The sequence below is a fragment of the Lutra lutra genome, chromosome X, assembly GCF_902655055.1.
Source record: "Lutra lutra chromosome X, mLutLut1.2, whole genome shotgun sequence".
NCBI classification, from domain to species: Eukaryota; Metazoa; Chordata; class Mammalia; order Carnivora; family Mustelidae; genus Lutra; species Lutra lutra.
In genome coordinates this window covers 36321903-36343936 of record NC_062296.1, presented here as the reverse complement: position 1 = coordinate 36343936, position 22034 = coordinate 36321903, and the positions used below count along the sequence as shown (strand labels likewise).

Below are 22034 nucleotides of genomic sequence, written 5' to 3'. Positions count from 1 at the left end.
TTTTTATAAACATATATTTTTATCCCCAGGGGTACAGGTAGGTAAGAATAATCTTAATAAGTTTTATTCAGAGGGGAGGAGCAAGATGGCAGAGAAGGAGACCCTGTTTCAACTGGTCCCCTGAATTGAGCTAAATATCTACCAGAATACTCTGAACACCCATGAAATCAGCCTGAGATGTAAGATTATACACTTCTGGATCTCTACAGGGGCAGGAGATCATTCATGGAGAGGTGTACCTTGCCTGAATCGTGGTTGATATACTCAGCTCTACATCCCCTCAACCACTTCTCACCAAAATGACTAGGAGGAGGAACACCCAACAGAGGAAAAATTCAGGGACTGTGCCCTCTGCCACAGAACTATTGGATATGGACATAAACAGTATGTTGGAAAGGGAATTCAGGGTAACAATTATCCAGGCAATGGCTAGGTTGGAGAAGACCATTAGTGGCAACATAGAATCTCTAAGGGCAGAAGTGAGAGTTGATCTGGCAGAAGATATGCTTTATTTGACCCACAACATCCAAAGTATCATCATTTTGACATGTAATTAATCTTTTTAATTTAATGAGATATTTTACATGTTTTTGTACTAAACCTTCTAAATCCAGGGTATATTTTACGTTTAGAGCACATCTCAATTTAGACTCACCATGTGCTTTTTTTCAAAGATCGACCGATTGATGTGAGTGAGATATTGAGAGAGAGAGACTGAGAGAGCATGAGTTGGGGGAGAGAGAGAACCTCAGGCAGACTCCACACAGAGCTCAGTGCCTGACACGGGGCTCAGCCTCACCACCCTGAGATCAACACCTGAGGCGACATCGAGAGACAGACCCTTAAACGACTGAGCCACCCAGGTGCCCCCAGACTTGGCCCATGTTAAGTGCTCCATAGTCACCTGTGGCTTGTGAATACCATATTGGACAGTGGAGCAAGGGAGGGGGTTGCTCCTTACCTAACTGCCAAAGTGGGGATTGATAAACGTCACATCCTTCAAAGTCAGTAGAATTCTATTGGGTCCTTTAATCAACTGGATTTTATTTATACGACACCTGAAACAAGTATAAAATCAGAGGGTCACAGGGAGCTGGGTATTTTGTGAACCCAGGATAAATTTGCCCTGTGATGGAAGTTTTAAAATATACAAGATAATGGGGAGACTAACTACACATAAATCTTTACTCTCATACTCACAGCAAAGAGAAACAACAACCCTGATTCTCACCACTCACAAAATTACAAAGACCAAAAGAGAAAAATGAAGATGCTATTGAAGAGACATCAAAAGGGAAGGATGAGGCTGCTGCATGGGGACAGTAAGTCAGACTAATAAAATGGCGATCCCCCCCAAAAATGGTGATCCCACATCAAGAGCACATTCAAAACAACACCTTGCAATACTCATAAAGAACTCACCACCCTTTCTCATATGCCACAGTACATATTCTAATAATACCCAGGCCGAGAAGCATTCATCTCCATTTTATAGGCACAAAAACACATTCAAGAAACAAAACAAAATTAAGCAAATTGTGCAATTCCCTAGCCTGAGGCAGAGCTGGGACTCCAGTCCTTGGTCCCTGGCTGCGGGCCCAGATTTCTGTCCACAAGACCACTTGTCTTGTGAAGTAGCATCTATGCGTTGCCAAAGCAACAGGTTGAAAAGTGGAAAAATTCAATCAGTTGGTTGCTTTGTCTACATGATTCCAAACAAGTAGGCTGACTGGGTTTTTTTTTTTCTTTTACTGAATTGGTCTCTTGTCTGTGCATTACACAGACACAATTTAAACCTGATTCTCTTCAAACATGCCCATTAATTTGCAGCAAATGTAATTATTTCCTATAAATCAATTACTAGACACATAGGAGTGTTTGATGTCTACCCACACTGCCAGGTAGGTCATCTCAGTTGAGCCGACCGGGCAACTTAAGGACCTGAAGGATACCTTGGATTTAGTCTGTGTGGTTGTTTTGTTCTGTTTTGTCTTGTGGATGCTGACAGCTACAGTTTGCCTTCGCTTTTTCCACAACCCCTTAATGGCCACCCTATGAAATGTATTAGAGCCTGTGCCAGAGTGTGGAAAACAACCACTGAATCAAAATGCTTTGTCAAGTTACTGTAAGCAAGTCTGCGATGTCACTGTAGCTTTAAGCACCAGTAACACTGTCTGTTTGTCTCAGTGACTCCACTGGTTTGTAAACAAACAATTAATGTGTTTCTAATTGTCTGCCCACAAGTATGACCCTTATCACTGTGGGAGCTGCTGCCCTGTGGTGAAAATTAAAAGCGCCCTGTAGTGAATTCTTGGGTAAAGCACATGAATCTTTTGGCAAAGTAAAGCTTCGCCCCCTAACTTATCTGTTTCATATGTGTGGTGATGTCTTAAAGCAGGCACACCTGTGAAAATAACCATGCTACACACTCTAGTAGAAAGACAACTGGACTCCCAATCCAGAGACCTGGGATGCAGTGCAGATTCTGTCATTAATTAGCCAGATGACCTTGGGTAAATAATTTAACCTCTTCATGTCCCGTGTCCTCATCTGTCTAGCCAGATAATGGCTTGTGCATTACCCGCTTATAGAGTTGTTTTGAAAATCAAATGAGATAATATATGTGAAAGTGCTTCAAAAAGCATGAAGCACCATGAAAGTATAAGAGCTCATTATTATCATTATCATCATTAGTTTTACAAAGCACTGAAGAGCTTTATAGAAAGGCGAGGCAATCTGGTTCAGAGTCGGGAGAAAGGAGGAGTTCAAAGAATCCTTTGTTTTGGGGTGGTTGGGTTCTTTGCACGTCTTTCTTTCTGGAAAAAAAAAAAAACTTAAACAATCAAAACACAGAGAAAAGGAAGGAACAGAGAGTCACTTTCCTGCAAGTAATCACCATCTATTACAGACACTCATCAGACACTCAGTTCTGATTGCAGCCGTGGTGGGCAGAGAGAAGGAGGCAGGCAGCAAAGAGAGGGCATCTTTTGTGCTCTGTTAGCTGAAGTACCAAGGACCAAGTGACTCTGGGAAATAATGTGCCGCTCTCCCATCTCGGAGTTTTCGGTGACCACTTCAAGTACCAATTGTCTCAAACTCATTTTCCTCTCCAATCATGTCCATCTCCAATCATGTCCCTCTCCAGCCTTCTCGGCCCTTCAGCCCACAAACTCCAAACATCCCCCTCTTGTGATTTTATAAACTTTTCCCCCTTGCCTTCACAAGAATTGCAGATTGAGCTCACTCTAAGCCGAAAGAACCAGTCCTTTCCATGGGAAAGACCAGTGAGGCCAGTCATTGGAGGGGGGAGGGTGAGGTGGGAGGTTGACAAGTAACCTAAGCAGCTTAGTGACTCCGTTTTCAATCTTGCCACGGGATGTTTTGGCATTATGTAGCCAGAGCCCACTACTCTTCGAATCTCCCTAGAGAGGGGAGATTTCTGATTAGATGACATTTATTTTCCCTAAGCATCTAATGATGTTAACTCAATACTCTGGTCTTAGGCGGCAACTAAACTCAATACATTAAATTTCTGTTCTGAGCCAGAGTATGTCACAGTCGCAGAAATTAAAAAGAACCACCTTTGACATAATGTTTTTGTCAAGTGTGTTTTAACAATTCACAAGATACCCACCACTCTGTATGGCTTTATCAAGTTTCTAATATAAGGAAATTGAATAAGAGTGGTTTTGGGGGGTTTTTGTTTGTTTGTTTTTTGCTGTGATGCCAACATACTAAACGCTAAGAGTACCACCTGTTAGAGTTTAGAGCTAGGATTTCACAGACTCATTATAACATCAGAACTGGAAGGGCTCTTCAATTTCACTTATCCAATCCCTTCATTTTACAAATGAGAAAATTCTGGCTGAGAGAGGTGTAGTGCCTTGTCCAAATTTACACAGCTGTTTAGTACACTCTGGATATTTTTCTCAGAACTTGCCAAAGGAGCTCCACTCCATTCCCACCAAGTTCATGTCATATTGTTGTGAGGACCACTCTTATAAAAAGATAACAAAGGTGTGGTTAGCAGGATGGAAAGTGTGAAGTGGGAGGGTCATGGTTGATTTCATTTTTTACTTTCCCCAAATCATCTTAATTTGGGGATAGGTCAACTGTTAAAATGCCAAGATTATGAAAAAGGAGCATCCTATTAAGCCATCTTCAGCCATGCCATTTATGCCCCGATCCTGAATTCATTCATCAGAGTAGTTGGTCACCTTTTATGGGATCTGAGGGAGAAAGACAAAGACATGTTGATAATGATGACGTTGATGATTAGCTAGGATAGCTTTTGTCCAAGGAAGAAGGACAGTGTGAATCTGGAGTATAATACCCATGGCAAAAGGTATGAGTGTCAAAGTGAGGGTTCTGGGCTCCCAATAATCAGTGGGAGAATCCCATGTGCCTGGGCAGAAGGTAGGACTTTACCACTCAGAGTGCCTCCTCTGAGTCAGGTATTATTCTAGGTGTTTTACATACTTCAGTTTATTTAATAATCCTCACTACAGTCCTGGGAACTAGGACCATTATTCCCAACACCTGGATTCTTGCCAAAGTCTGACTAATTCTTGGAACTAGTTAAAATATCCCAATTTTATTTTGTCCTAGTCCATACCATTTGAGGAAAGAGGTGGGTAGTGGAGACTGCCAGTGGAAAAGGGAGCACAGATAGGGAGTACACAGACCCTAAAGTACTAGTTCTCTTATTTCACGATAATGGAGCAAGCCAGATTTACTCACAGACAACACCGACAACACAGCTGAGGAAGTTATTCTTGGCATCATGAAAACACTTCACTCTAAATGGGGCCAGTAGGGACAGTAAACCGCTATAGAAAACAGAAAATCAGTTGGTCATGTAATGAGGAAATTGTACTGAAACATGACTTCCTGGAAGTAAATACTAACAAAGCTATTATGGCCTTTTACATTTATATCAAAAAAAAAATGTACCATATAAAGTAAGCAAATCCATTAATAGCAGGGCTATAAGCAAAGCAAGTCAGACCGTCACACAAAGACATGGTCAATGCCTATAGAGAGCAAGAGGAAAAATTGCATTACCAGAGAGAAGCTGTAAATAAAGGGCACCACGAAGCAGCTCCTCGTGCTTTCTGGTGAGTCTAAAATCAAGCCACATCTACCTAACTTAATTCCATTTTTCTACAGCACAGTATGTCTTGTTGACTTTATGGACACAGAAAGCAATTTCACTGTTCTGAAGCAAAACCACTCACCACTCTGACAATAACAAATCACATGAATTAAGGGTGACCCGGGTGTTGCTTTGGAGGAAAAAGTCCATGAATGGAAAATTTTGAGTACCTTAATTTAAGGTGGATGGCAATAGAATTTTTGAGAATAAATATGTTATCTCACCTGTGAAGGGTAAGTATTATGTCACCTTCATAAAATAAAAGACATTTTAAATTCACTAGAGTCCATAGACCTTGTGTGTTATAGATGAAAAACATAACACTTGTCCTTCAAGTGTGAGTCTGGTTTTGATAATTAGGGTTTCGCCGAGATGTAAATTACCCTCTAGGAAACCTAAACATTTGGATAGATTACTGAGATTTCAGAAGGAAATATATGATGACGCTAACGTCAGGGTAGTATGGTATGTCATACTCAAGCAAATTAGAAACTGAAGTCCATTTCAAACAGATGCATTTGGTTTTAGAAGGGTGTGGTGTACACTCACACAGGAATAATATGGATCCTGCCAAAGTTCCCCTCTGGCTCTTAGAGATTTGATGGAATTTCCACTCTTCCTCAAGCTAGAGGAGTTCCATCAGTCAATCTAACTGCAAGTATTTATTGGACACCAACTGTGTTGGTTGGGGGGGGTGCACATAAGAATTATTAGCTATGGTACCTGCCCTCAAGGAGCGGTATGTTTGGTCGGGGGGAGAGACAATCAATACACAAGAAACAATTGAAAAGCAATTTGGTGCTAAGCTGTGAGGTACAGACTTTTAGTTCAGTGGGAGTTCAGAGAAGAAAGGGTATAGAAATGATATCTTGATGCAAACTGACTGACAGGTTTTGTATACATCAAGGGAAGAAGCAGTGATCTTTCTAGCAGGGAAAATGATCACAGGTCATCGTCAACAATAGACTGAGGAGAAGATTCATGCCTTCCTCTTCTTAGAGTAACCTCTTTGGAAGTGGGATCATTATGAAAATGAGTGAGGGTGGCTTTTAAATTGTAGATGATTTTCCAAGGCTGTAAAATAGCTCTCATCTTCATTATTTTAAATTAACTACCTGGAATGCCAAGATGTTTATCTCCCTGGAATGCAAATGACTGATTCTTTGAGTGTTCCAGTGTTAAAATACACCTTCCCTTAAATAGGTTCCCTTGTAACCCACGCTGAGCCAAATTGACTACCAATGATTTTTTCTATTCCTTACCTCGACAGATCTTCCCTTCTGCAAACCAGCATTGTGCATCTGCTCAAGGGGGCCTGCCACCAGCCGTTTCCATGTCCACAGTGTAAGTGCTATAGAGTTCCCATTCTTTCCAGTTGGTGTCCAGGATTACATATGCTGCAATTCCATTTCCATTTGAATCTGTCCTTATCAACTGGCTGAATCCATAGAACTGCGTGTTTCTGGAATGCTGAACCAGGCTGGCAGCACTAACCTGTCCATTTTCTTTCATAGCATTATTCATGGCTTGTGCGATAAAGTAAATTGAATTATAGGTGGTTCCAAACAATGGTGAAATATATTTTTTAAAATTACAATTACCTTGAGCCCTGGTCGCCCTAGAGCAATCTCAGAGTGTATTCCAAGCCTGTGTTCATTATTATGGGCTGCACGTCTGAGTGGAGGAGAGCTATGAAGACCCAGAGGAAAAAAACAATTGTTTCTGAGGACTTGCTTGGTTTCTCCCCCAGGCCTTCACATCTTTAAATATATCAAATATGACAATTTTATGAGCAAACCAGTCATACACAATATATTTTTATGCTCCTAAACTAAGAAAGTGATTTAGAGTTATAAAGGACACTAAAAAAACAAGTATGGAATAGACAAGAGGCACGCAAAGGAGATTTACCAGGTTAATTACCAGTGCATTATGCATGATAAAATCATTTTGCTGGCACTACTAGAATGGAAGGTGAGTGTGGTAAGGCTGTAAATAATGTGTTTCCACAGTCCATGTCTGTGTCCTGTCTTAGTCCAAAATGGCTCTTCTCCTAGACACGTGCTCCCCGGAGAAAGTGAATGCTAGAATACAGTTTGAAACACACAACCCCACACATACACATGCAAACATGTATCTGTATGATACATACACATACACATACACTCCCCCAAAGACAGTGCCAAGTGTTGTAATGCATGGAGAATGTGGGTTTTAATCAACAAACCCTATATCCTGCTGGTGTCCAAAGAGGCAAAGCTTTGTTGAGAAGCCACTGTAAAGCGGTAAGGCTTCTACAGTGGATAGCGTGACTCTGCCTGCCATACATTTAAAGTAAAAGCAATAGCATTTGGTGTACTATCCCTGACACACTGCTCAGTGTGTCAGGGATAGTACAAGAACCATGGCTTCACGGTTTTCCATAACATTTCACCTCTAGAATTGAGTTCAAGAAAGCGATGGTCATGCCATTTTACTGAGCTTCAGAGAAAGCTGATACTTGCTACTTTGGTTTCACCAGGACTAGAAAGCTATCTTCCTCCTTCATCTGAATAAGAGGGTTTAAAATTGAGTGGATCATTTTTGTGTTGGAAAGACAAGTCAAGATGCAGAGAATTATAGTAGCAGCTAGCAAGACAATGCCATGCCCTGTTGACAGAGCAGCATGTTGTCAATTACCCAAGGAGTATCAAAAATACCAATGCCGAACCCAATGCAGACAAACAAAATGATATACTTTAGGTTTGGGATCCAGTAATCAGTATTCCTAAAGTGCCCCAGGTATTCTAATACACATACGTGGGTTAAAACAATACAGAAGAAGAAGACACAGTGGCCTGTGGTCTCTTCCTAATACCAGAATGTTAGGCAAATCATTTATACCCTCTCCCTGGGCTTCAGTTTCTTCCTCTCTAAAATGTCTAGAACCACAAATGTCTACAGTTGGAGATCATTGGGTCTAGGTCTCTATCTCTTTAGACAGGAAAGGAAGGCTCAGAGTAGTTCAATGATCTGTCAAGGTCACTGACTGGGGCATAAAATCAGGACTAGAGCACAGGTTATCTGTTCTTAGTTTAGCATTTTTGCTTGAAATAGGCATCACCTGAAGTCTTTTTTAGGTGCGAAGTCCTTGGTCCTCTTTCCTAGCAACACTCACTCCATTGGGGATCTCCCTTGGTCTCATGGCTTTAAATACCACATTTATGCTATAAATCTCAGATTTATACTTCCAGCCCAGACTGTTTGCTAAATTCCAGGCTCATAAGTCAACTACCTACTCTGATATCTTTACATGGACACTAGTTTTCAATGTACCCAAAATCAAGCTCCTGATTTTCACCCAAAATCTTCCTGCTTCATCTATAATGATCTTCCCCATTTTTGTTAAGAGCAGCTCCATTCTTCCAATGGTTCAGGTGAAAAACCTTGCCCCAGATAACAGAGCTAACTAAGAGCAGGGCAGAAATCAACATTTCAGTTCCCTGAGTGTTTGTCCAGGGATGTCTCTCCACTGACTCGCCTTAACACACACTATAGAAGGAGGCATGGCGAACAGGTGCCATGTGCATCCACAGTTAGTCACCTAACACACACTGAGGTCCCTAAAAGCATTTTCACTAACTTTCCCTTTTGACTTTCTCAGATGCTCCATTTAATTGTCCTCAGGATTTTTGCGAGAGCCTGCCTGTTTTCTGGGGCTTTGGTAGGTTATGACAATAAGTTAAAGCTGGAAGGTGGAGTATAAAATCAATACTAGTAAAACAAATGAGTGTAAGAAAAAAAAAAAAAAACCACAGGGCAGCAAGCCCCTGAAAGCAGAGAAAATGCTAGTATTCTGTTTTGAAAGGCACGGAGCCTTCTGGGAAAGAGACTGTATCTACCTACAGCCAAAAGCAAAGATTGAAACTATTAAAAAACAACACCCTCACCTTTGAGTTGACCCATCTCACAGGATTTTCAGCTAGTCAGGCTATGCTGCCTTCTGTGTTCTTGGAGTGACCCCTATTAGAGCTGACTGACAGCAACTCTCCAAGACGACTGAAACCTGAAGCCTGTTTTTCAGGATTCTCTAGCCTCCACCACATAACACACCTGCCCACGTACATGTGTGTGCGTGTGCGCATGCGCGTGCACACACACACACAAACACACACACTCTACACACGTGCGTGTGCATGCGTGCACACACATACACACACAGAGCCACAAAAATAGAGGGACCTGAAGCTAAAGGAAAGGGCATAGCTGTAGCAATAACGTTCAGTTTGTGTTGCTGTTTCACCCACTGTGCCCTTCCGTGCCCTTCAGTAGTAGAAATTGTCCCTTCCTGTAAGTCAAAGGCACACTCTGTGAGCATTGGTCACAAAAGGTCTCCAGCTGCAGCTGCTGAAAATAATGAAAGAAGAGGTAGAAGATGGGATGAGGGAACAAAGGCCGTCTCCACACCCTCTGTCCCCGCTTCTGACTACAGCTCCAAAGAAGCACGATAGGATTGGCAGGAGTTTCTGTCAGGTGGATGACCTTGTTGACATCACACTCATGACTCAATCTATTAGTTTTGCCTGCTGCATAGACCTGAAACTGATTGAATAAATTATGAATAAATGAATGACGATTGATTGTTTGTTATTCAGCAAATTTATCTAGTTCTACCCCAGGCTTCTTGGAGTTTGGTATCCAAGAAAACAAGGTCTGGGTCAGGAGCAGTGATTTTCAAATTTGTTCAATTTAATGGTTCATGCTGTCGTTAAGTTGACCATCATCCATTCGATTTACTGTGCTCACAAGACACAAAACAGGCTTCCAAAGTATTTTGTCCTTAGAAACATAGATTGAAACATACCTGGGTCAAAAGCATCATTTGAAGGACAAAATGGCAACATCACTTTTGAACAAAAAGCCAGGCATGTGCAGAGATCAAGAAACCAGATGGTAATCAAATTCCTCTTATTCAATGTGGTACCTCCAACAATGCATTATCTCAACCCTTAGACTTAGCCGAGAGATGGCTAATAACCCAATCTATTTGATATGATACTCAGGAATATAATACCTTTATTTTTATAGAATGATCCCCTTATTGTTTTTATAGAATGATATACAAAGATAAGTGTAGCCATTGTAAGTAGCAGGCAACCTTTCCTGACAAGCGTCTGGTGGGCCCCATCCTGGAATGCTTCAGCCCTAACCACGTCCCCTGACAGGCACACATATTTAAGCTAATAGAAACCAGTGGGTTCCAGGAGCTTCAGGGCCTCCTGGGCTTGCTGAGAAATCCAGAGGATTTCCTTTGCTTAGGCAAATAAGGCCACATTTGGAAAAATTATCCCAAATGTGTGTTCTAGCAATATGCATTTGTAGCCAGTAGCATTTTCCTGAAAACAAGCATTAGGAAGACAGCAAAAGTAAAGGATTAGGCACTAAAACCTTACTTCAGAAGTCAAATTTTAAAGGTACAAAGTGATAATCCTTGCCCAATCATCCTGAGACTAAATTAGGAAGTTTGTCACTGGCTTCCTACCCCCCAATCCCTCCATTTTGATTCATTGTTCTCTCTCTCTTTTTTTTAAAAAGAATTTACTTACTTATTATTTGAGACAGAGAGAAAGAGAGCAAGCATGAGTTGGGGAGAGAGGCAGAGGGAAAGGGAGGAGGAGACTCCCTGCTGAGCAGGGAAGTAGATCCTAGGATCCGGAGATCATGGCCTGAGCTAAAGGCAAACTCCCAACTGACTGAGCCACCCCGGCACCCCTGATTTACTGTTCTCCTTTCATGGGTCCTCATAAAGTCCTAGTACCTCCTAGGTTAGAGGAAAACAATCTGAAAAACCCATTCAAATCAAAGTGTTAGTCACTTAGCAATATTACATTGAATAAAGCATTGGACATGGGATACAGTGTAATTTATTATGTAGTTAAATGGTCAGGTTCTGTTAGCAGATCAGCATTGGAATCCCAGCCCTGCCACTTGCCAGCAGCTGTATGACCTTGGAAAAGTTACCTTGAGCCTCAGTTTCATCATCCATGAAGTAGAGATAATAATACCTAATTTGTAGGCTTGATCTACAGATCTGATGAGAACATTTATGTTAATTACCAGGCACAGAGTAAGCACTGAATACATGAGAGCTGCTATTATCTGCATTTCAGAAGAGGAACACATAACTCTAATAATACCATCCTGGAAGAATAGTGGTCAAGTACCTTATCCCAGTCTTGAATTTGTGACCAATAAGTAAAAATCCCAATTTTATTTTATTCTATCTTAAGATTTTTTTATTTGTAAGTAATCTCTACACCCAATATGAGGCCCAAACTCACAACCACGAGATCAAGAATTGCACACCCTACTAGCTGAGCCACCTTGGTGCCCCTAAAAGTCCCAATTTTAGACCCAGTGTTCTTAGCACCTTAAAATGGTAAAACCGTTCCCCTTCATTGGGGAAAAGACCTTATTTCTATTTTGTTCTCCATGGTATCACCTGCAAAGTGCTGAGCCCATAGTAATAATAAAAAGAACAACACTAATACCACTAATAATAAACATTTATTAAGGAGCTATTAGGTGCCAGGCAAGCTCTTTATGTGTATTAACTCATTTAATTCTCACAACAACTATATGAGGTAGGCACTATTATCACTCCCAACTTAATATAATGAAAAGAAGATACAGAGAGCTTAAGTAAATGTACAGCACTCTGCCTTCAAAGCCCATGCTCTTAACTGTGTTATATCTGAGCTTAATAAATCTTTGCTAAATCAAGTAACTGCTAGATCCACCAATAACTTTTTTGTAACTTCTTTTTTCCTTCATGACTTCCTGATTGAAGATAGTGAGATCAAGATTTTTTTTCCTCAGTCTCCTCTTCCTCTCAAATATCACTCTCAAACAAGGAGAACAAGGAACAGAAACACCAACCTTCCACACCATTCCCCCAAGGGGGAATGTTGGTAAACAACAAGCAGATTCCCCCCCACCAAGAATCCTACAAAGGCGTAGGAATTAGAGGCACCAAGTACTGTAGAAGTTTGAGTGAGGCAGGACTTTAACGGAAGGACAGCCCTTTGAATGTCCTTGTAAGGAGTGATTAGATATCTGCCATCTCCACCTCTATTAAGGAAAGCCAAACCCTGCTGGAAACAGGTTAAATTGATTCAGAACAGCTCTGGAGCTGGGACACATAATCCAAAGGAAGGTAAAAGTTAGGCAAGCCACAAAAAAGAGTGATGAAGTTGAAGTGTTTATACTTAACAATGAGAGTCCCAGTCTCCCCCCCCCCCATGACTCCTAGAATAGTGACAACCAGGATTATGACTCCCAAGAAGATGGGAGTATTCTTCCCTGAAGAGAGTGTAGCCCAAGAGGCAAGTTCTACAGATACTGACAAAAAACTTCAGCTGGCTAGCCAATTTCTCCACTGGTTAACAAACACACAATGTACATACACCTTCCAATCTATCTCTTAGAGCTTCATTCTTTTCATTCAGGATCACCAGAGAATTAAGGAAATTAAGAATTAAGGAAACTTCCAACATGAAATAGAGAGACCAAAACAAAGAAGCATGAAAAATTAGAAATGGAGAAAAACACAGGGAGCAGAAAAGAATTTCAAAGAAAGTACAATGAATATTTTCTAAGAAATAAGATAAAATACCATATTTACAAAACAAAACCAGGATGCCATCAAAATAGACTAATCAAAAAGCAAGAACCAACTCTTGGAAATTAACAATATTATAGGGAAAAAAATTAAAAATCAGTAAAAGAAGATGCAAAATTGTGAGGCTCTGTTAGGAAGAGTAATTTATAACAAAAATATGGATGATACAAGAGAAACAATTAGACAATTAAAAAATCAACCCAGACAATCTTATAAACAACTAATAGTATTTTCAGAGAGAACAAAGACAATGTTGTCGAAGAAATTATCAAATAAATAATACACAGACATTTCCCAGGTAGAATGAGACTGAAAGGCCCCACAATAGATACTGCATAATATATGTCAAGGACACAGACATCATCATGAAATTTCCTAACATCAAGAATAAAGACAATCTTAAAAGCCTCTGGAAGAGATAGGGAGGAATGAAAAGAGGTTGCATTAAAGACTCAGGAATAACAATGGCATTGGAATTGTCAATGCCAATAATGGAAATAAGAAGACAGCGTGCCATGTCTTCAGAGTGCTAAAGGAAAATTATTTTATTTTATTTGATGGTTGATTTTAAGTAATCTCTAGACCCAACGTGGGGCTCAAACTTAAAAGCCAGAGATCAAAAGTCACATGCTCTTCCAACAGCCAGCCAGGTGCCTTAGGGAAAATGATTTTTTAACCTAGATTTTTATACTCAAACTATCAACCAATAGTGAAGATAGAAGAATGACTTTCAGATATGCAAAATTTCGAAAATTTACCATCCCTGTACCTTTCTCACTAGACAGTGTGCTCCACCAAAACAAGAGTAAACTGGGGGAAAATAATGGGAGCCACAAGATTCATGCAAGAGTGGATTCAGCACAGAGAAAAAAGAGAAAGGGACCTTCCAGGGTAGTAAAAAAGGAGATATTAGCATAATAGTTGTGCAGAAGCTTTAGAGAGCAATAAGTTTAGATTGGAACAGGAGGACAGAGAGCTTCAGGAAAAACAAATGAAACTGATAAAGGATTTTTGCCATGTATAAAATTGTTCTGTGAAAATTCAACAGCTTTATCAGACAGTGTGGAAAAACTTCAAAATTCAAGTTAAGGTAAACAAATTTAAAAACGAGACAATTGTTAACCCCAGTAAAAATCAAAAGTTACACACAGAATGAACTGTTACCATAATATACCATATGTATCAGCAATCAATGATATTTAGATAGGTATAATACAAAAAATACCAAATATGAATTTAACTAAAAATTGTGGCATACCTATATTGAAGGTTTGAAGGAGCATAAGGAAGTATATAAGAGCTAAAAATCCTCAACTGTAATAGAAAGTCAACAAATAATGTCTAAAAATGATTAATCAAGGGGTGCCAGCGTGGCTCAGTCCCTTAAGCATCCAACTCTTGAATTTGGCTCAGGTCATGCGTGAATGATCTCACAGTTGTGAGATGGAGCCCTGTGTCAGGCTCCACGCTGGGAGTGGAGTCTGCTTAAGATTCTCTTTCTCCATGGGGCATCTGGGTGGCACAGCTTGTTAAGCAACCAACTCCTGGTTTCAGCTCCGGCCCTGAACTCAGACTCATGAGATTAAGCCCTGCTTCAGGCTTGGTGCTCAGACAGAGTCTGCTTAAGATTCTCTCTCCTTCTGCCCCTCCCCACAGCCTCTTGCTCTCTCTTTCTTTCACTCTCAAATAAATAATCTTTAAAATTACACAAAAGACTCTCCTTCTCCCTCTACCCCTCCTCTCTCTCTCTCTCTCTCCATCTCTCAATAATAAATAAATAATAAATTGATTAATCAAGAGATAACCAAGAGAGAGAGAGACCAGTGGTGGTATGGTATTTACAAACCCAGAAGTAAATAGCAGAATGAAAAGCAAAGAAGACAAGAAAGTGGTTGCTTCTGATGAAAGGTGGGAGGGAGGCCTAGGAACTGCTTTGTTGTTGACACAAACTTTTTAGCATTTCTTAACTGTTAAAACTATGTGTGCATATCACTTTGACAGTCTTTGGTTTTACTTTTTAAAGAAGAGCATAAATTAAAAGAGATTGCAAATACTGCTCTAGGCAATATAGCCTCTCTATGGAAATTTTAACTCCACTGCAAGTTATTGGGCAAGAGAGAAATATGGCCATGTTTTTCATATGTTTGTTTATTCACTTACTGTCCCTCTCACAGGAATTTACACCGCAAAAGATCAGGAACAAGAGATGTGGTAGGAAACATTTGACTCTATATAGAGGAAAATAGCTCTTATTTGTATCATTTACCAATTTCTGTGGTGCAAATACTCCCGATGGCTGGTTTCTAGCTACCAACATGATGCCACTGGACACAGAATTGGGAAAAAGTGCACACCATCAGCTTTTGTAAACAAGTTCCAACACACCACTGACAAAAATCTTGTCTTGTTAACTGTTCTATCTGGTGTTCCACACAATGCATGGCGCATGGCAGGTGCTCAGCAAATAATTATTGATCTGTTGACTTAACAGGGCAAAAACAACAGGAGTCCAGGGACAAATAAACAATGCACTACATCTTTTGATCTAAGAAAATATCACTTGGAATTCTGAAAGCAAAATAATCTTGAAAGCGAAAACTATTGAGCAATTTTCTGCTAGGAATCAGAAAACTTCAAGAGTAGGGAGCTGAAATCAGATTCAAACTTAGATGGTAAGTATAAGATCATTCTGGCCCCAAGGAAGAAAAAGTGGAAAGGAAGGAAACTGTGAGCCAGACATTCTGCTAGTTACCTTACACGTGTAACTTTATTTAATCTTTGCAATAATCCTAGAAGATGCAGATCACTAACCCATTTTATAGATGAGAACACTGAGACTCAAAAAAGTGGAAGTAATTTGCCCAAGGACACACAGCTAGTAAGAGTGGAACTCTGGTACTTAAACCCAAGTGTGTCTAACTCTTTATCATATGCTTTCTCCTATACCAGCTGCCTTCAAAAATTTAGCAAAATAATTTAGGCAAAAGAAGGTTTTGTTTATCAGAAATCTGAAGATAACTGTGTCATCCTTCTCTTAGTCTTTGGTTAGGAGGGTATACCCTAGGAACCTGCAAAGAGGGGGAGGAAATGCATCCAAACAAGCTGTTTTATAAGATCTAGATCCTTTGCTTTAACTCTATTTTCTTGTCTAAAGCAGGGTACATGCTGCCTAGCAACGAAGATAGTGGTGTCTTTTCTTTTCTTGCCTTAATTACCTTATGTTTTCCACAAGGTATTGTGGTGTAATAAGGTGTAATATTTGGATCAAATATTACAAGTAGTAGGTCTGAATTTTTTATATAAAATATCTGTTCATATATATGCATGTACAATACACACACATACAAACACACACACACAACACACCCCTTTCTCCTTCCCTCATTTCATGATTAAAGTAAAAAGATGTACTCTGTATCGATGTGGTGTCGTATCATTGGCTAAAAAATACAAAAATTCACCATCTCTTTGCTTGCCTGTAAATAACACCAAACAACTGGTTTGAGCAACCATTCTTAGGAATCTGAGGGATTCTTGCAATTCATGACCAAACTGACCACTTGTTTTTAAACATCTGTGTGTCTCCTAAAAGAAAGATTTATTATAAACATCTCAGTAGCAATAAAGTTCAAAATCTGCCCTGTTAATATTTCTGCTGGTCACCTTTTTTTATTAGAACAAGAATCAGCAAAATCTTTGTTATCAATACTTAAACTAAACCTAAGTTTTATCTGAATTATTTGTTCAGAGGCAGAAGCAGTCCACGGGATAAAGAAATAAATGGTGGATATAAAAAAGAATATCATTGAGAATGTGAGTGTTAGACACAATCAGCTGCCTCCCTGACAGCCTTCTTCCCTGCTAACAGAATCTCAAATCTGTTCACATTTTTCCAGCAGCCATAGGTTAACCATGATGCTTCTGTTCCTCTTCCTAAATGATTGATTTTGGTATGTATATAAGACATGAATGTGATCAAGAAAGTGTGGAGAAAAGTCTGCCTGAGGAGCTTCTGGGAAAGATTTCCTCACTCTTAAAAAGAGACACAAGAAAAGATCATTGCCCATTTTTATCTGGAGGCAGTTCCACCTATAATATGTAATGTCTGGAACTGTGGCAGCCATCATGGGACCTTAAGACTAACCAAATAACGATGGCAAGATAGCATGCTACGGCTTGTAAAATGGAAAGATGAGTCAAGTGTGGTTCATTGATAACATCGTTGGGCTGATGAATAATGGACCCTTGAGCTCCCATACCTTCAAATTTTGAAAAGAAAAATCACCTGGGCCATTTTGTGTTGAACAGTCTGTTACTTACAGCCAGAAGCATTGTAACTGATACATATGCTAGCAAATGCTAGAACTTTTAATTCTACTCATGTGTTATTCTAAATACTTCTAAAACTGACTGCCTTCTACATCTAGCCTCCAACCTACAAAAACCACCTCTTTATTTTTTCAAATCTAACTGGTATCTTTGGCCTCCCCACCTTCTTCCCATATTCCTTGTCTTTTTTGGATGTTTTTTTGGATGTCTTTTCTGTACTTTGTTCCCCTCCCTGCTCCTTTACCTTCCTCAGGCCCTTTAGTGTCTGTGATTTGAATCTGAAAAGTGTTTATACATATATTCATTTATACACATGTAAATATCACATCTTACATATTAGAAGGGAGGAATTCTTCCCCATTCCAGACTATTCCTCTCATACAGAGATAGCTCTACTAGCAAAAAAACATCTGACCTCTCCTCACCCCCTTACTCGTTCCCTCCCACAAAAGAGGAGTGTTTTAACCTGACTGGTTAATTTGGAAGGAGAACTAAGGATATACAGCCCAGCCCTTCCTAACTTCTTTCTCTTGGGAGCCACCTACCTATAGGAAGCACATACTCCACTATGCTCCTCCAGGCTGTACATTTTACAAAAGGCACGCCCTTGTGGTGCTGGAATATGGTGGTCCTACAATGTTGTTGACTAGGTAGGGAAGTCTGGGTAATCCTCAGATTCAGTACTGGGAAGCTCAAATGCTTACAAACAGAAGCCATATTCTCTAATACCAGTTTTATCAATAATAAATTTAATATGGTCTTATACACCAGCTCTCTTTGATTTTGAATAGATTTAGAACTATTCAAACCAGCTGAACTTGGGTCAGACATAAGAATTCTCTAGCTCCCTTGAATAGCACTAGTATATTATAAAATTTTTGTTTCCCTCTTCTTAAATAGATTTTACTTATTCTTCACAGCTGCATGCTGTCATTATGGGCAGCTTGACAATTAAAAAAAAAAAGCTTCAACAATGTGTCTTTGTTTTACAAATGTTTCCTGCAAACAAAAGGTGTTTTTAATTTGTGCATGGTTGCCTCTTCTTGACTGGGTTGCCTATGCAATAGAGGCTTTTCACAGGAACAATATTGACCTTCTTGTTGTTTGAGGGTCTCCACTTATGATAACTTATAAATCTGCACTTACCTGATCTGACTCCAACTTCTCAGGAATTTCATGTATAGCTGCTGCCTCAGTATAGGCTTGATAGAAGGTTTTTTCTTGGGACTCCACTGTAATGGTCAACACAGCATCATAGGCTTCCCGGAGTTTCGGGTTGTTCCTCAGGACCTGGTAGGCAGTATGCTTATAAAGTAAACTGTAGAGCAGAGCATCATAGGGAACAAAGACATAGTTTCCATCAGTCATTTTCACATCATGAGCCCATTCCAAGAGATGCATCTGAGTCTCTCCCCCAATCAAGGCCGAACGCACATACATGATGATTAATGAAACCAATAAAGCTGGAGGATTATGGCAGTAATACGTTAGTAAAATAGAATTCCAAAAACCACAGATCAGGAAAAATAAATAGATGTGTTATAACCAACTGGTAAATGATTTTTATCTTACACCTCTAAGATGATCAAGATGTTGAAGTGCTGAGCTAAGGCTGAGGTATGCTCAGGACCCTGGATTCGGCAATGGGAGGACACAGATATGACTACAGCCTACAGAGCCTACTACTAGACAGGAATAAGAATAAATTTAGCAAATGGGAGGTAGCATAATGAAGAGGTTTTGGGATTGGAAGATTCAGGTTTATATCTTAACATCACTAGTCATTGTTAGCTGTATACCCTTAGCTTACCTCTCTCTGCCTCACTTATAAAATGGAGATCATAAATATGTACTTCATAGGGTGGTAGTGTTGATTGAAGGAGCAATTCGTATAATGGGCTAAGCACATAGCACTCAAAAAATACTACCTAAGAATAAGAAGGCTAAAGGGTGAGGATGGGGGATATTCTCAGAACCACCACTGCTACTTATGGCCCTGCTCCTGCAAACATACATTCCAATAGATTTTGCACAACTGTTCCCACCCTTACCATGGCCATTATAGACAATGAATGGCACTAGCTCACACTCACCTCTAAATGCTAATAATATTATCAGTGATATGTTCAACTTTTAAAAATCTAACTTCCCTGTAATTGGAATTACTTTGCTCTCTATTAATTCCTCCTAGACTTATGAAACTATGTTGTTTGGTAAGGCTATGCTAGAATAGAGTGGATTAGAGGAGGCCACGGTTGAAGAATGGCAGCAAGATCATGAGACTGAAAGTCTTCTATCCAATTTCGCCCTTGGCATGCTAAATGAGTTTAGTTTAAGCCCACTTGTGCTTCAGTGCCCACATCTTTAAAATGCAGATTCCAAAGCATTTCACAGGTACATTGAGTAGTTTAATTAGATAATGCCTGGCAAGTATTCTAGCTCCTCGAAGAAAGGCAAAGGTCCTATTGATATTGGTAAATATTAATTATACGTGCTTTCACGGAACCTTTAATCTCAGGAAATGAGTACGCTTAACTGCGTTCAATGACTGGTCTTTGGCATTTACATATTTCTTCATCTATTTCCAAAAACTTTTTTACACTCGTTAAATAACCCCCAGAAAATTTCCCCTTTGACCTAGAGCTGATAATTTCAGTTTTTTAAGGTGTAACTAGCAAGTTATGATGATGATTTAAATCACATACACACACACAGTGTAACTTTCAGTTTTCAAATGACCATTAGTTCTTTCAATATAATTGCCCTAAAAGGTTCTATGTGTATTCTGATCCTTAAATCTTCCTTCAAATACTCTGGGATATCTTTGGAGCTAGTTCATGAGCCACTCAAGGAATTCAAACTCCTTTGTTCATAATTACACATTGCATAATGGGAAAATGGAGTGCCAGAGAGGTTTGACAAGGCAAAAGCTGGATTTAGAAGGAAAAACTAGAATCAAAGTCATCTAAGTCTCTAAATTTGGTTGCACCATTAAACATGAAACAACATAAACATAAACATTAAACAACTAGTCCAGTAACAGGTCCACTGAGGGGGAGAAATGAGTTAAGTCAGCTGTTTCAGGTAGTTGGCCAGTTTGTCCACCAGGATCCTTAGCAAGCAAGTCAGTATTGGCATCTTTCTTCAACAAAAACAGAGATTAGGTGATTTGACGAAGGTTACCCAACAGAGATAAAATTTTATTTACTATATTTCAAGGAATATTAAAATTACTTCACTAGATGGAATGTTAAATGGAATTGTGTTGGTTGAAATACAGCAAATACTTTAACATACACTCTGTGTAGTGGGTGCTGTGGTGTACCACCCATCTGCACCCTTCACAACTGACACACTCGTTCTCCTAGCTCCTGGGGGTGGGGCTGTGTCAGGAGATGATAGCTAATACCTCTCAGAGAATTGCCCTCAGCTGAGGAGAGCCACTTCTCACAAGGTCACATCCCCTCAGAAGTGTGTTGGAGCTGGCTGGTACTAGTTCAGAAGAGCCTGTGGTTAAATTTTCAGGGATTCTGTGCACCAGTCAGTGTCAGACTGGTAGCTTGAAATTGGGCATGGTGGGAGTGATTATGGAAATCTCTATGAAAATTGGCAAACATTATAAATCAGGGCAATCTTCCCCCCGACAAGCCAGCTATTCAACAATCATTATCACATTGTACCCCTTTCTCAACATCAGCATGTACCCAATGACTGGTCAAGGACTGTGTCTTATTTATCTCTGTATCCCGGTACATCTTATGCACCCAATGAACATTGTTTAAATGAATGCCTGAAAAATCAGAGGTTGTACACTTGGGTATCTTTTGTGGGTTCCTTGAGATGTAAGGCATGGGCATATCTGGATTGTTAGTATGGAGGAACAAGTTGAAGTGATATTTACCTGGCAGATAAATTCTACCATACTTGTCCTTGATGCTTAGTGTCATTAATTATGCTCAAGACCTTACTCTCGACCTTAATCTCTCCTTGTAATTTTTCTTTCATGGGCCCACACTAAGGATATCTTAGACAAAGAGTCAGAATTTTTATAACTGGAAAGACTCTTTGAGACCTACTCGTTCCTTTCATTCCCCTCATTATTTTACAGATGAGAAAACAAAGCCTCGGAAAGGGTATGATCTCAGTCTCCTCCATTTTTTACATGGCAAGATCTTGCCATTGAACATGACTGAAATAGAAAGCATAAATACTGAATTCAAAAACAGCATCTTGGGCGCCTGGGTGGCTCAGTTGGTTAAGCAACTGCCTTCGGCTCAGGTCATGATCCCAGAGTCCTGGGATCGAGTCCCACATCAGGCTCCCTTCTCCTTGGAGAGTCTGCTTCTCCCTCTGACTTTCTCCCCTCTCATGCTCTCTCTCACTGTCTCTCTCTCAAATAAATAAAATCTTAAAAAAAAAAAACATGACTTTAAAAAAAAAACAGCATCTTAATTTAATAGATTGAGTGCTTTGTGAACAGGGATTTGTGGGTGCATCTGTTCTACATGATGATTTTACTAAATAGCTTTATTATCTCAAAATTACATTCATTAAAATGGGATTTTACCTGTAAGTTGTTGTCAGGCAAGGATTAGTGGACAGAAACCTTAAATCCTCGACAAGGCCTGGGTCAACGGGTGATCACTGAATAATACTAATTTGTAAGTTTCCATCCTGATTGTTAACAGTCAGCCACTCTATAGCCAAAACAAGGATCAGGAGATACATCTTGCTGAGATCCCAGCTCACCATGATATGATACTAGCACTTTCTCTGTGCTTCCTGAGTCCCACTCAAAACATCAGCAACTATGTCTTCATACTGTGGTACCCACTAGGGCAGGCTCTCCAGGACCTTCTCTTTCACCCTCAACACTAGCAGCAAGAAACA

At 39.9% G+C, this 22034-nt stretch overlaps 1 protein-coding gene across 1 annotated transcript in view; it reads right to left on the bottom strand.

Moving 5' to 3' along the window:
• The window catches only part of GUCY2F (guanylate cyclase 2F, retinal), an 86376-nt gene that overhangs the window by 58712 nt on the left and 5630 nt on the right, over window positions 1-22034 (bottom strand). Inside the window, 4 exon segments of the mRNA XM_047715101.1 lie at window positions 962-1058; window positions 4954-5033; window positions 6395-6756; window positions 18287-18607. Of these exon segments, the coding sequence (XP_047571057.1) occupies window positions 962-1058; window positions 4954-5033; window positions 6395-6756; window positions 18287-18607 (860 nt within the window).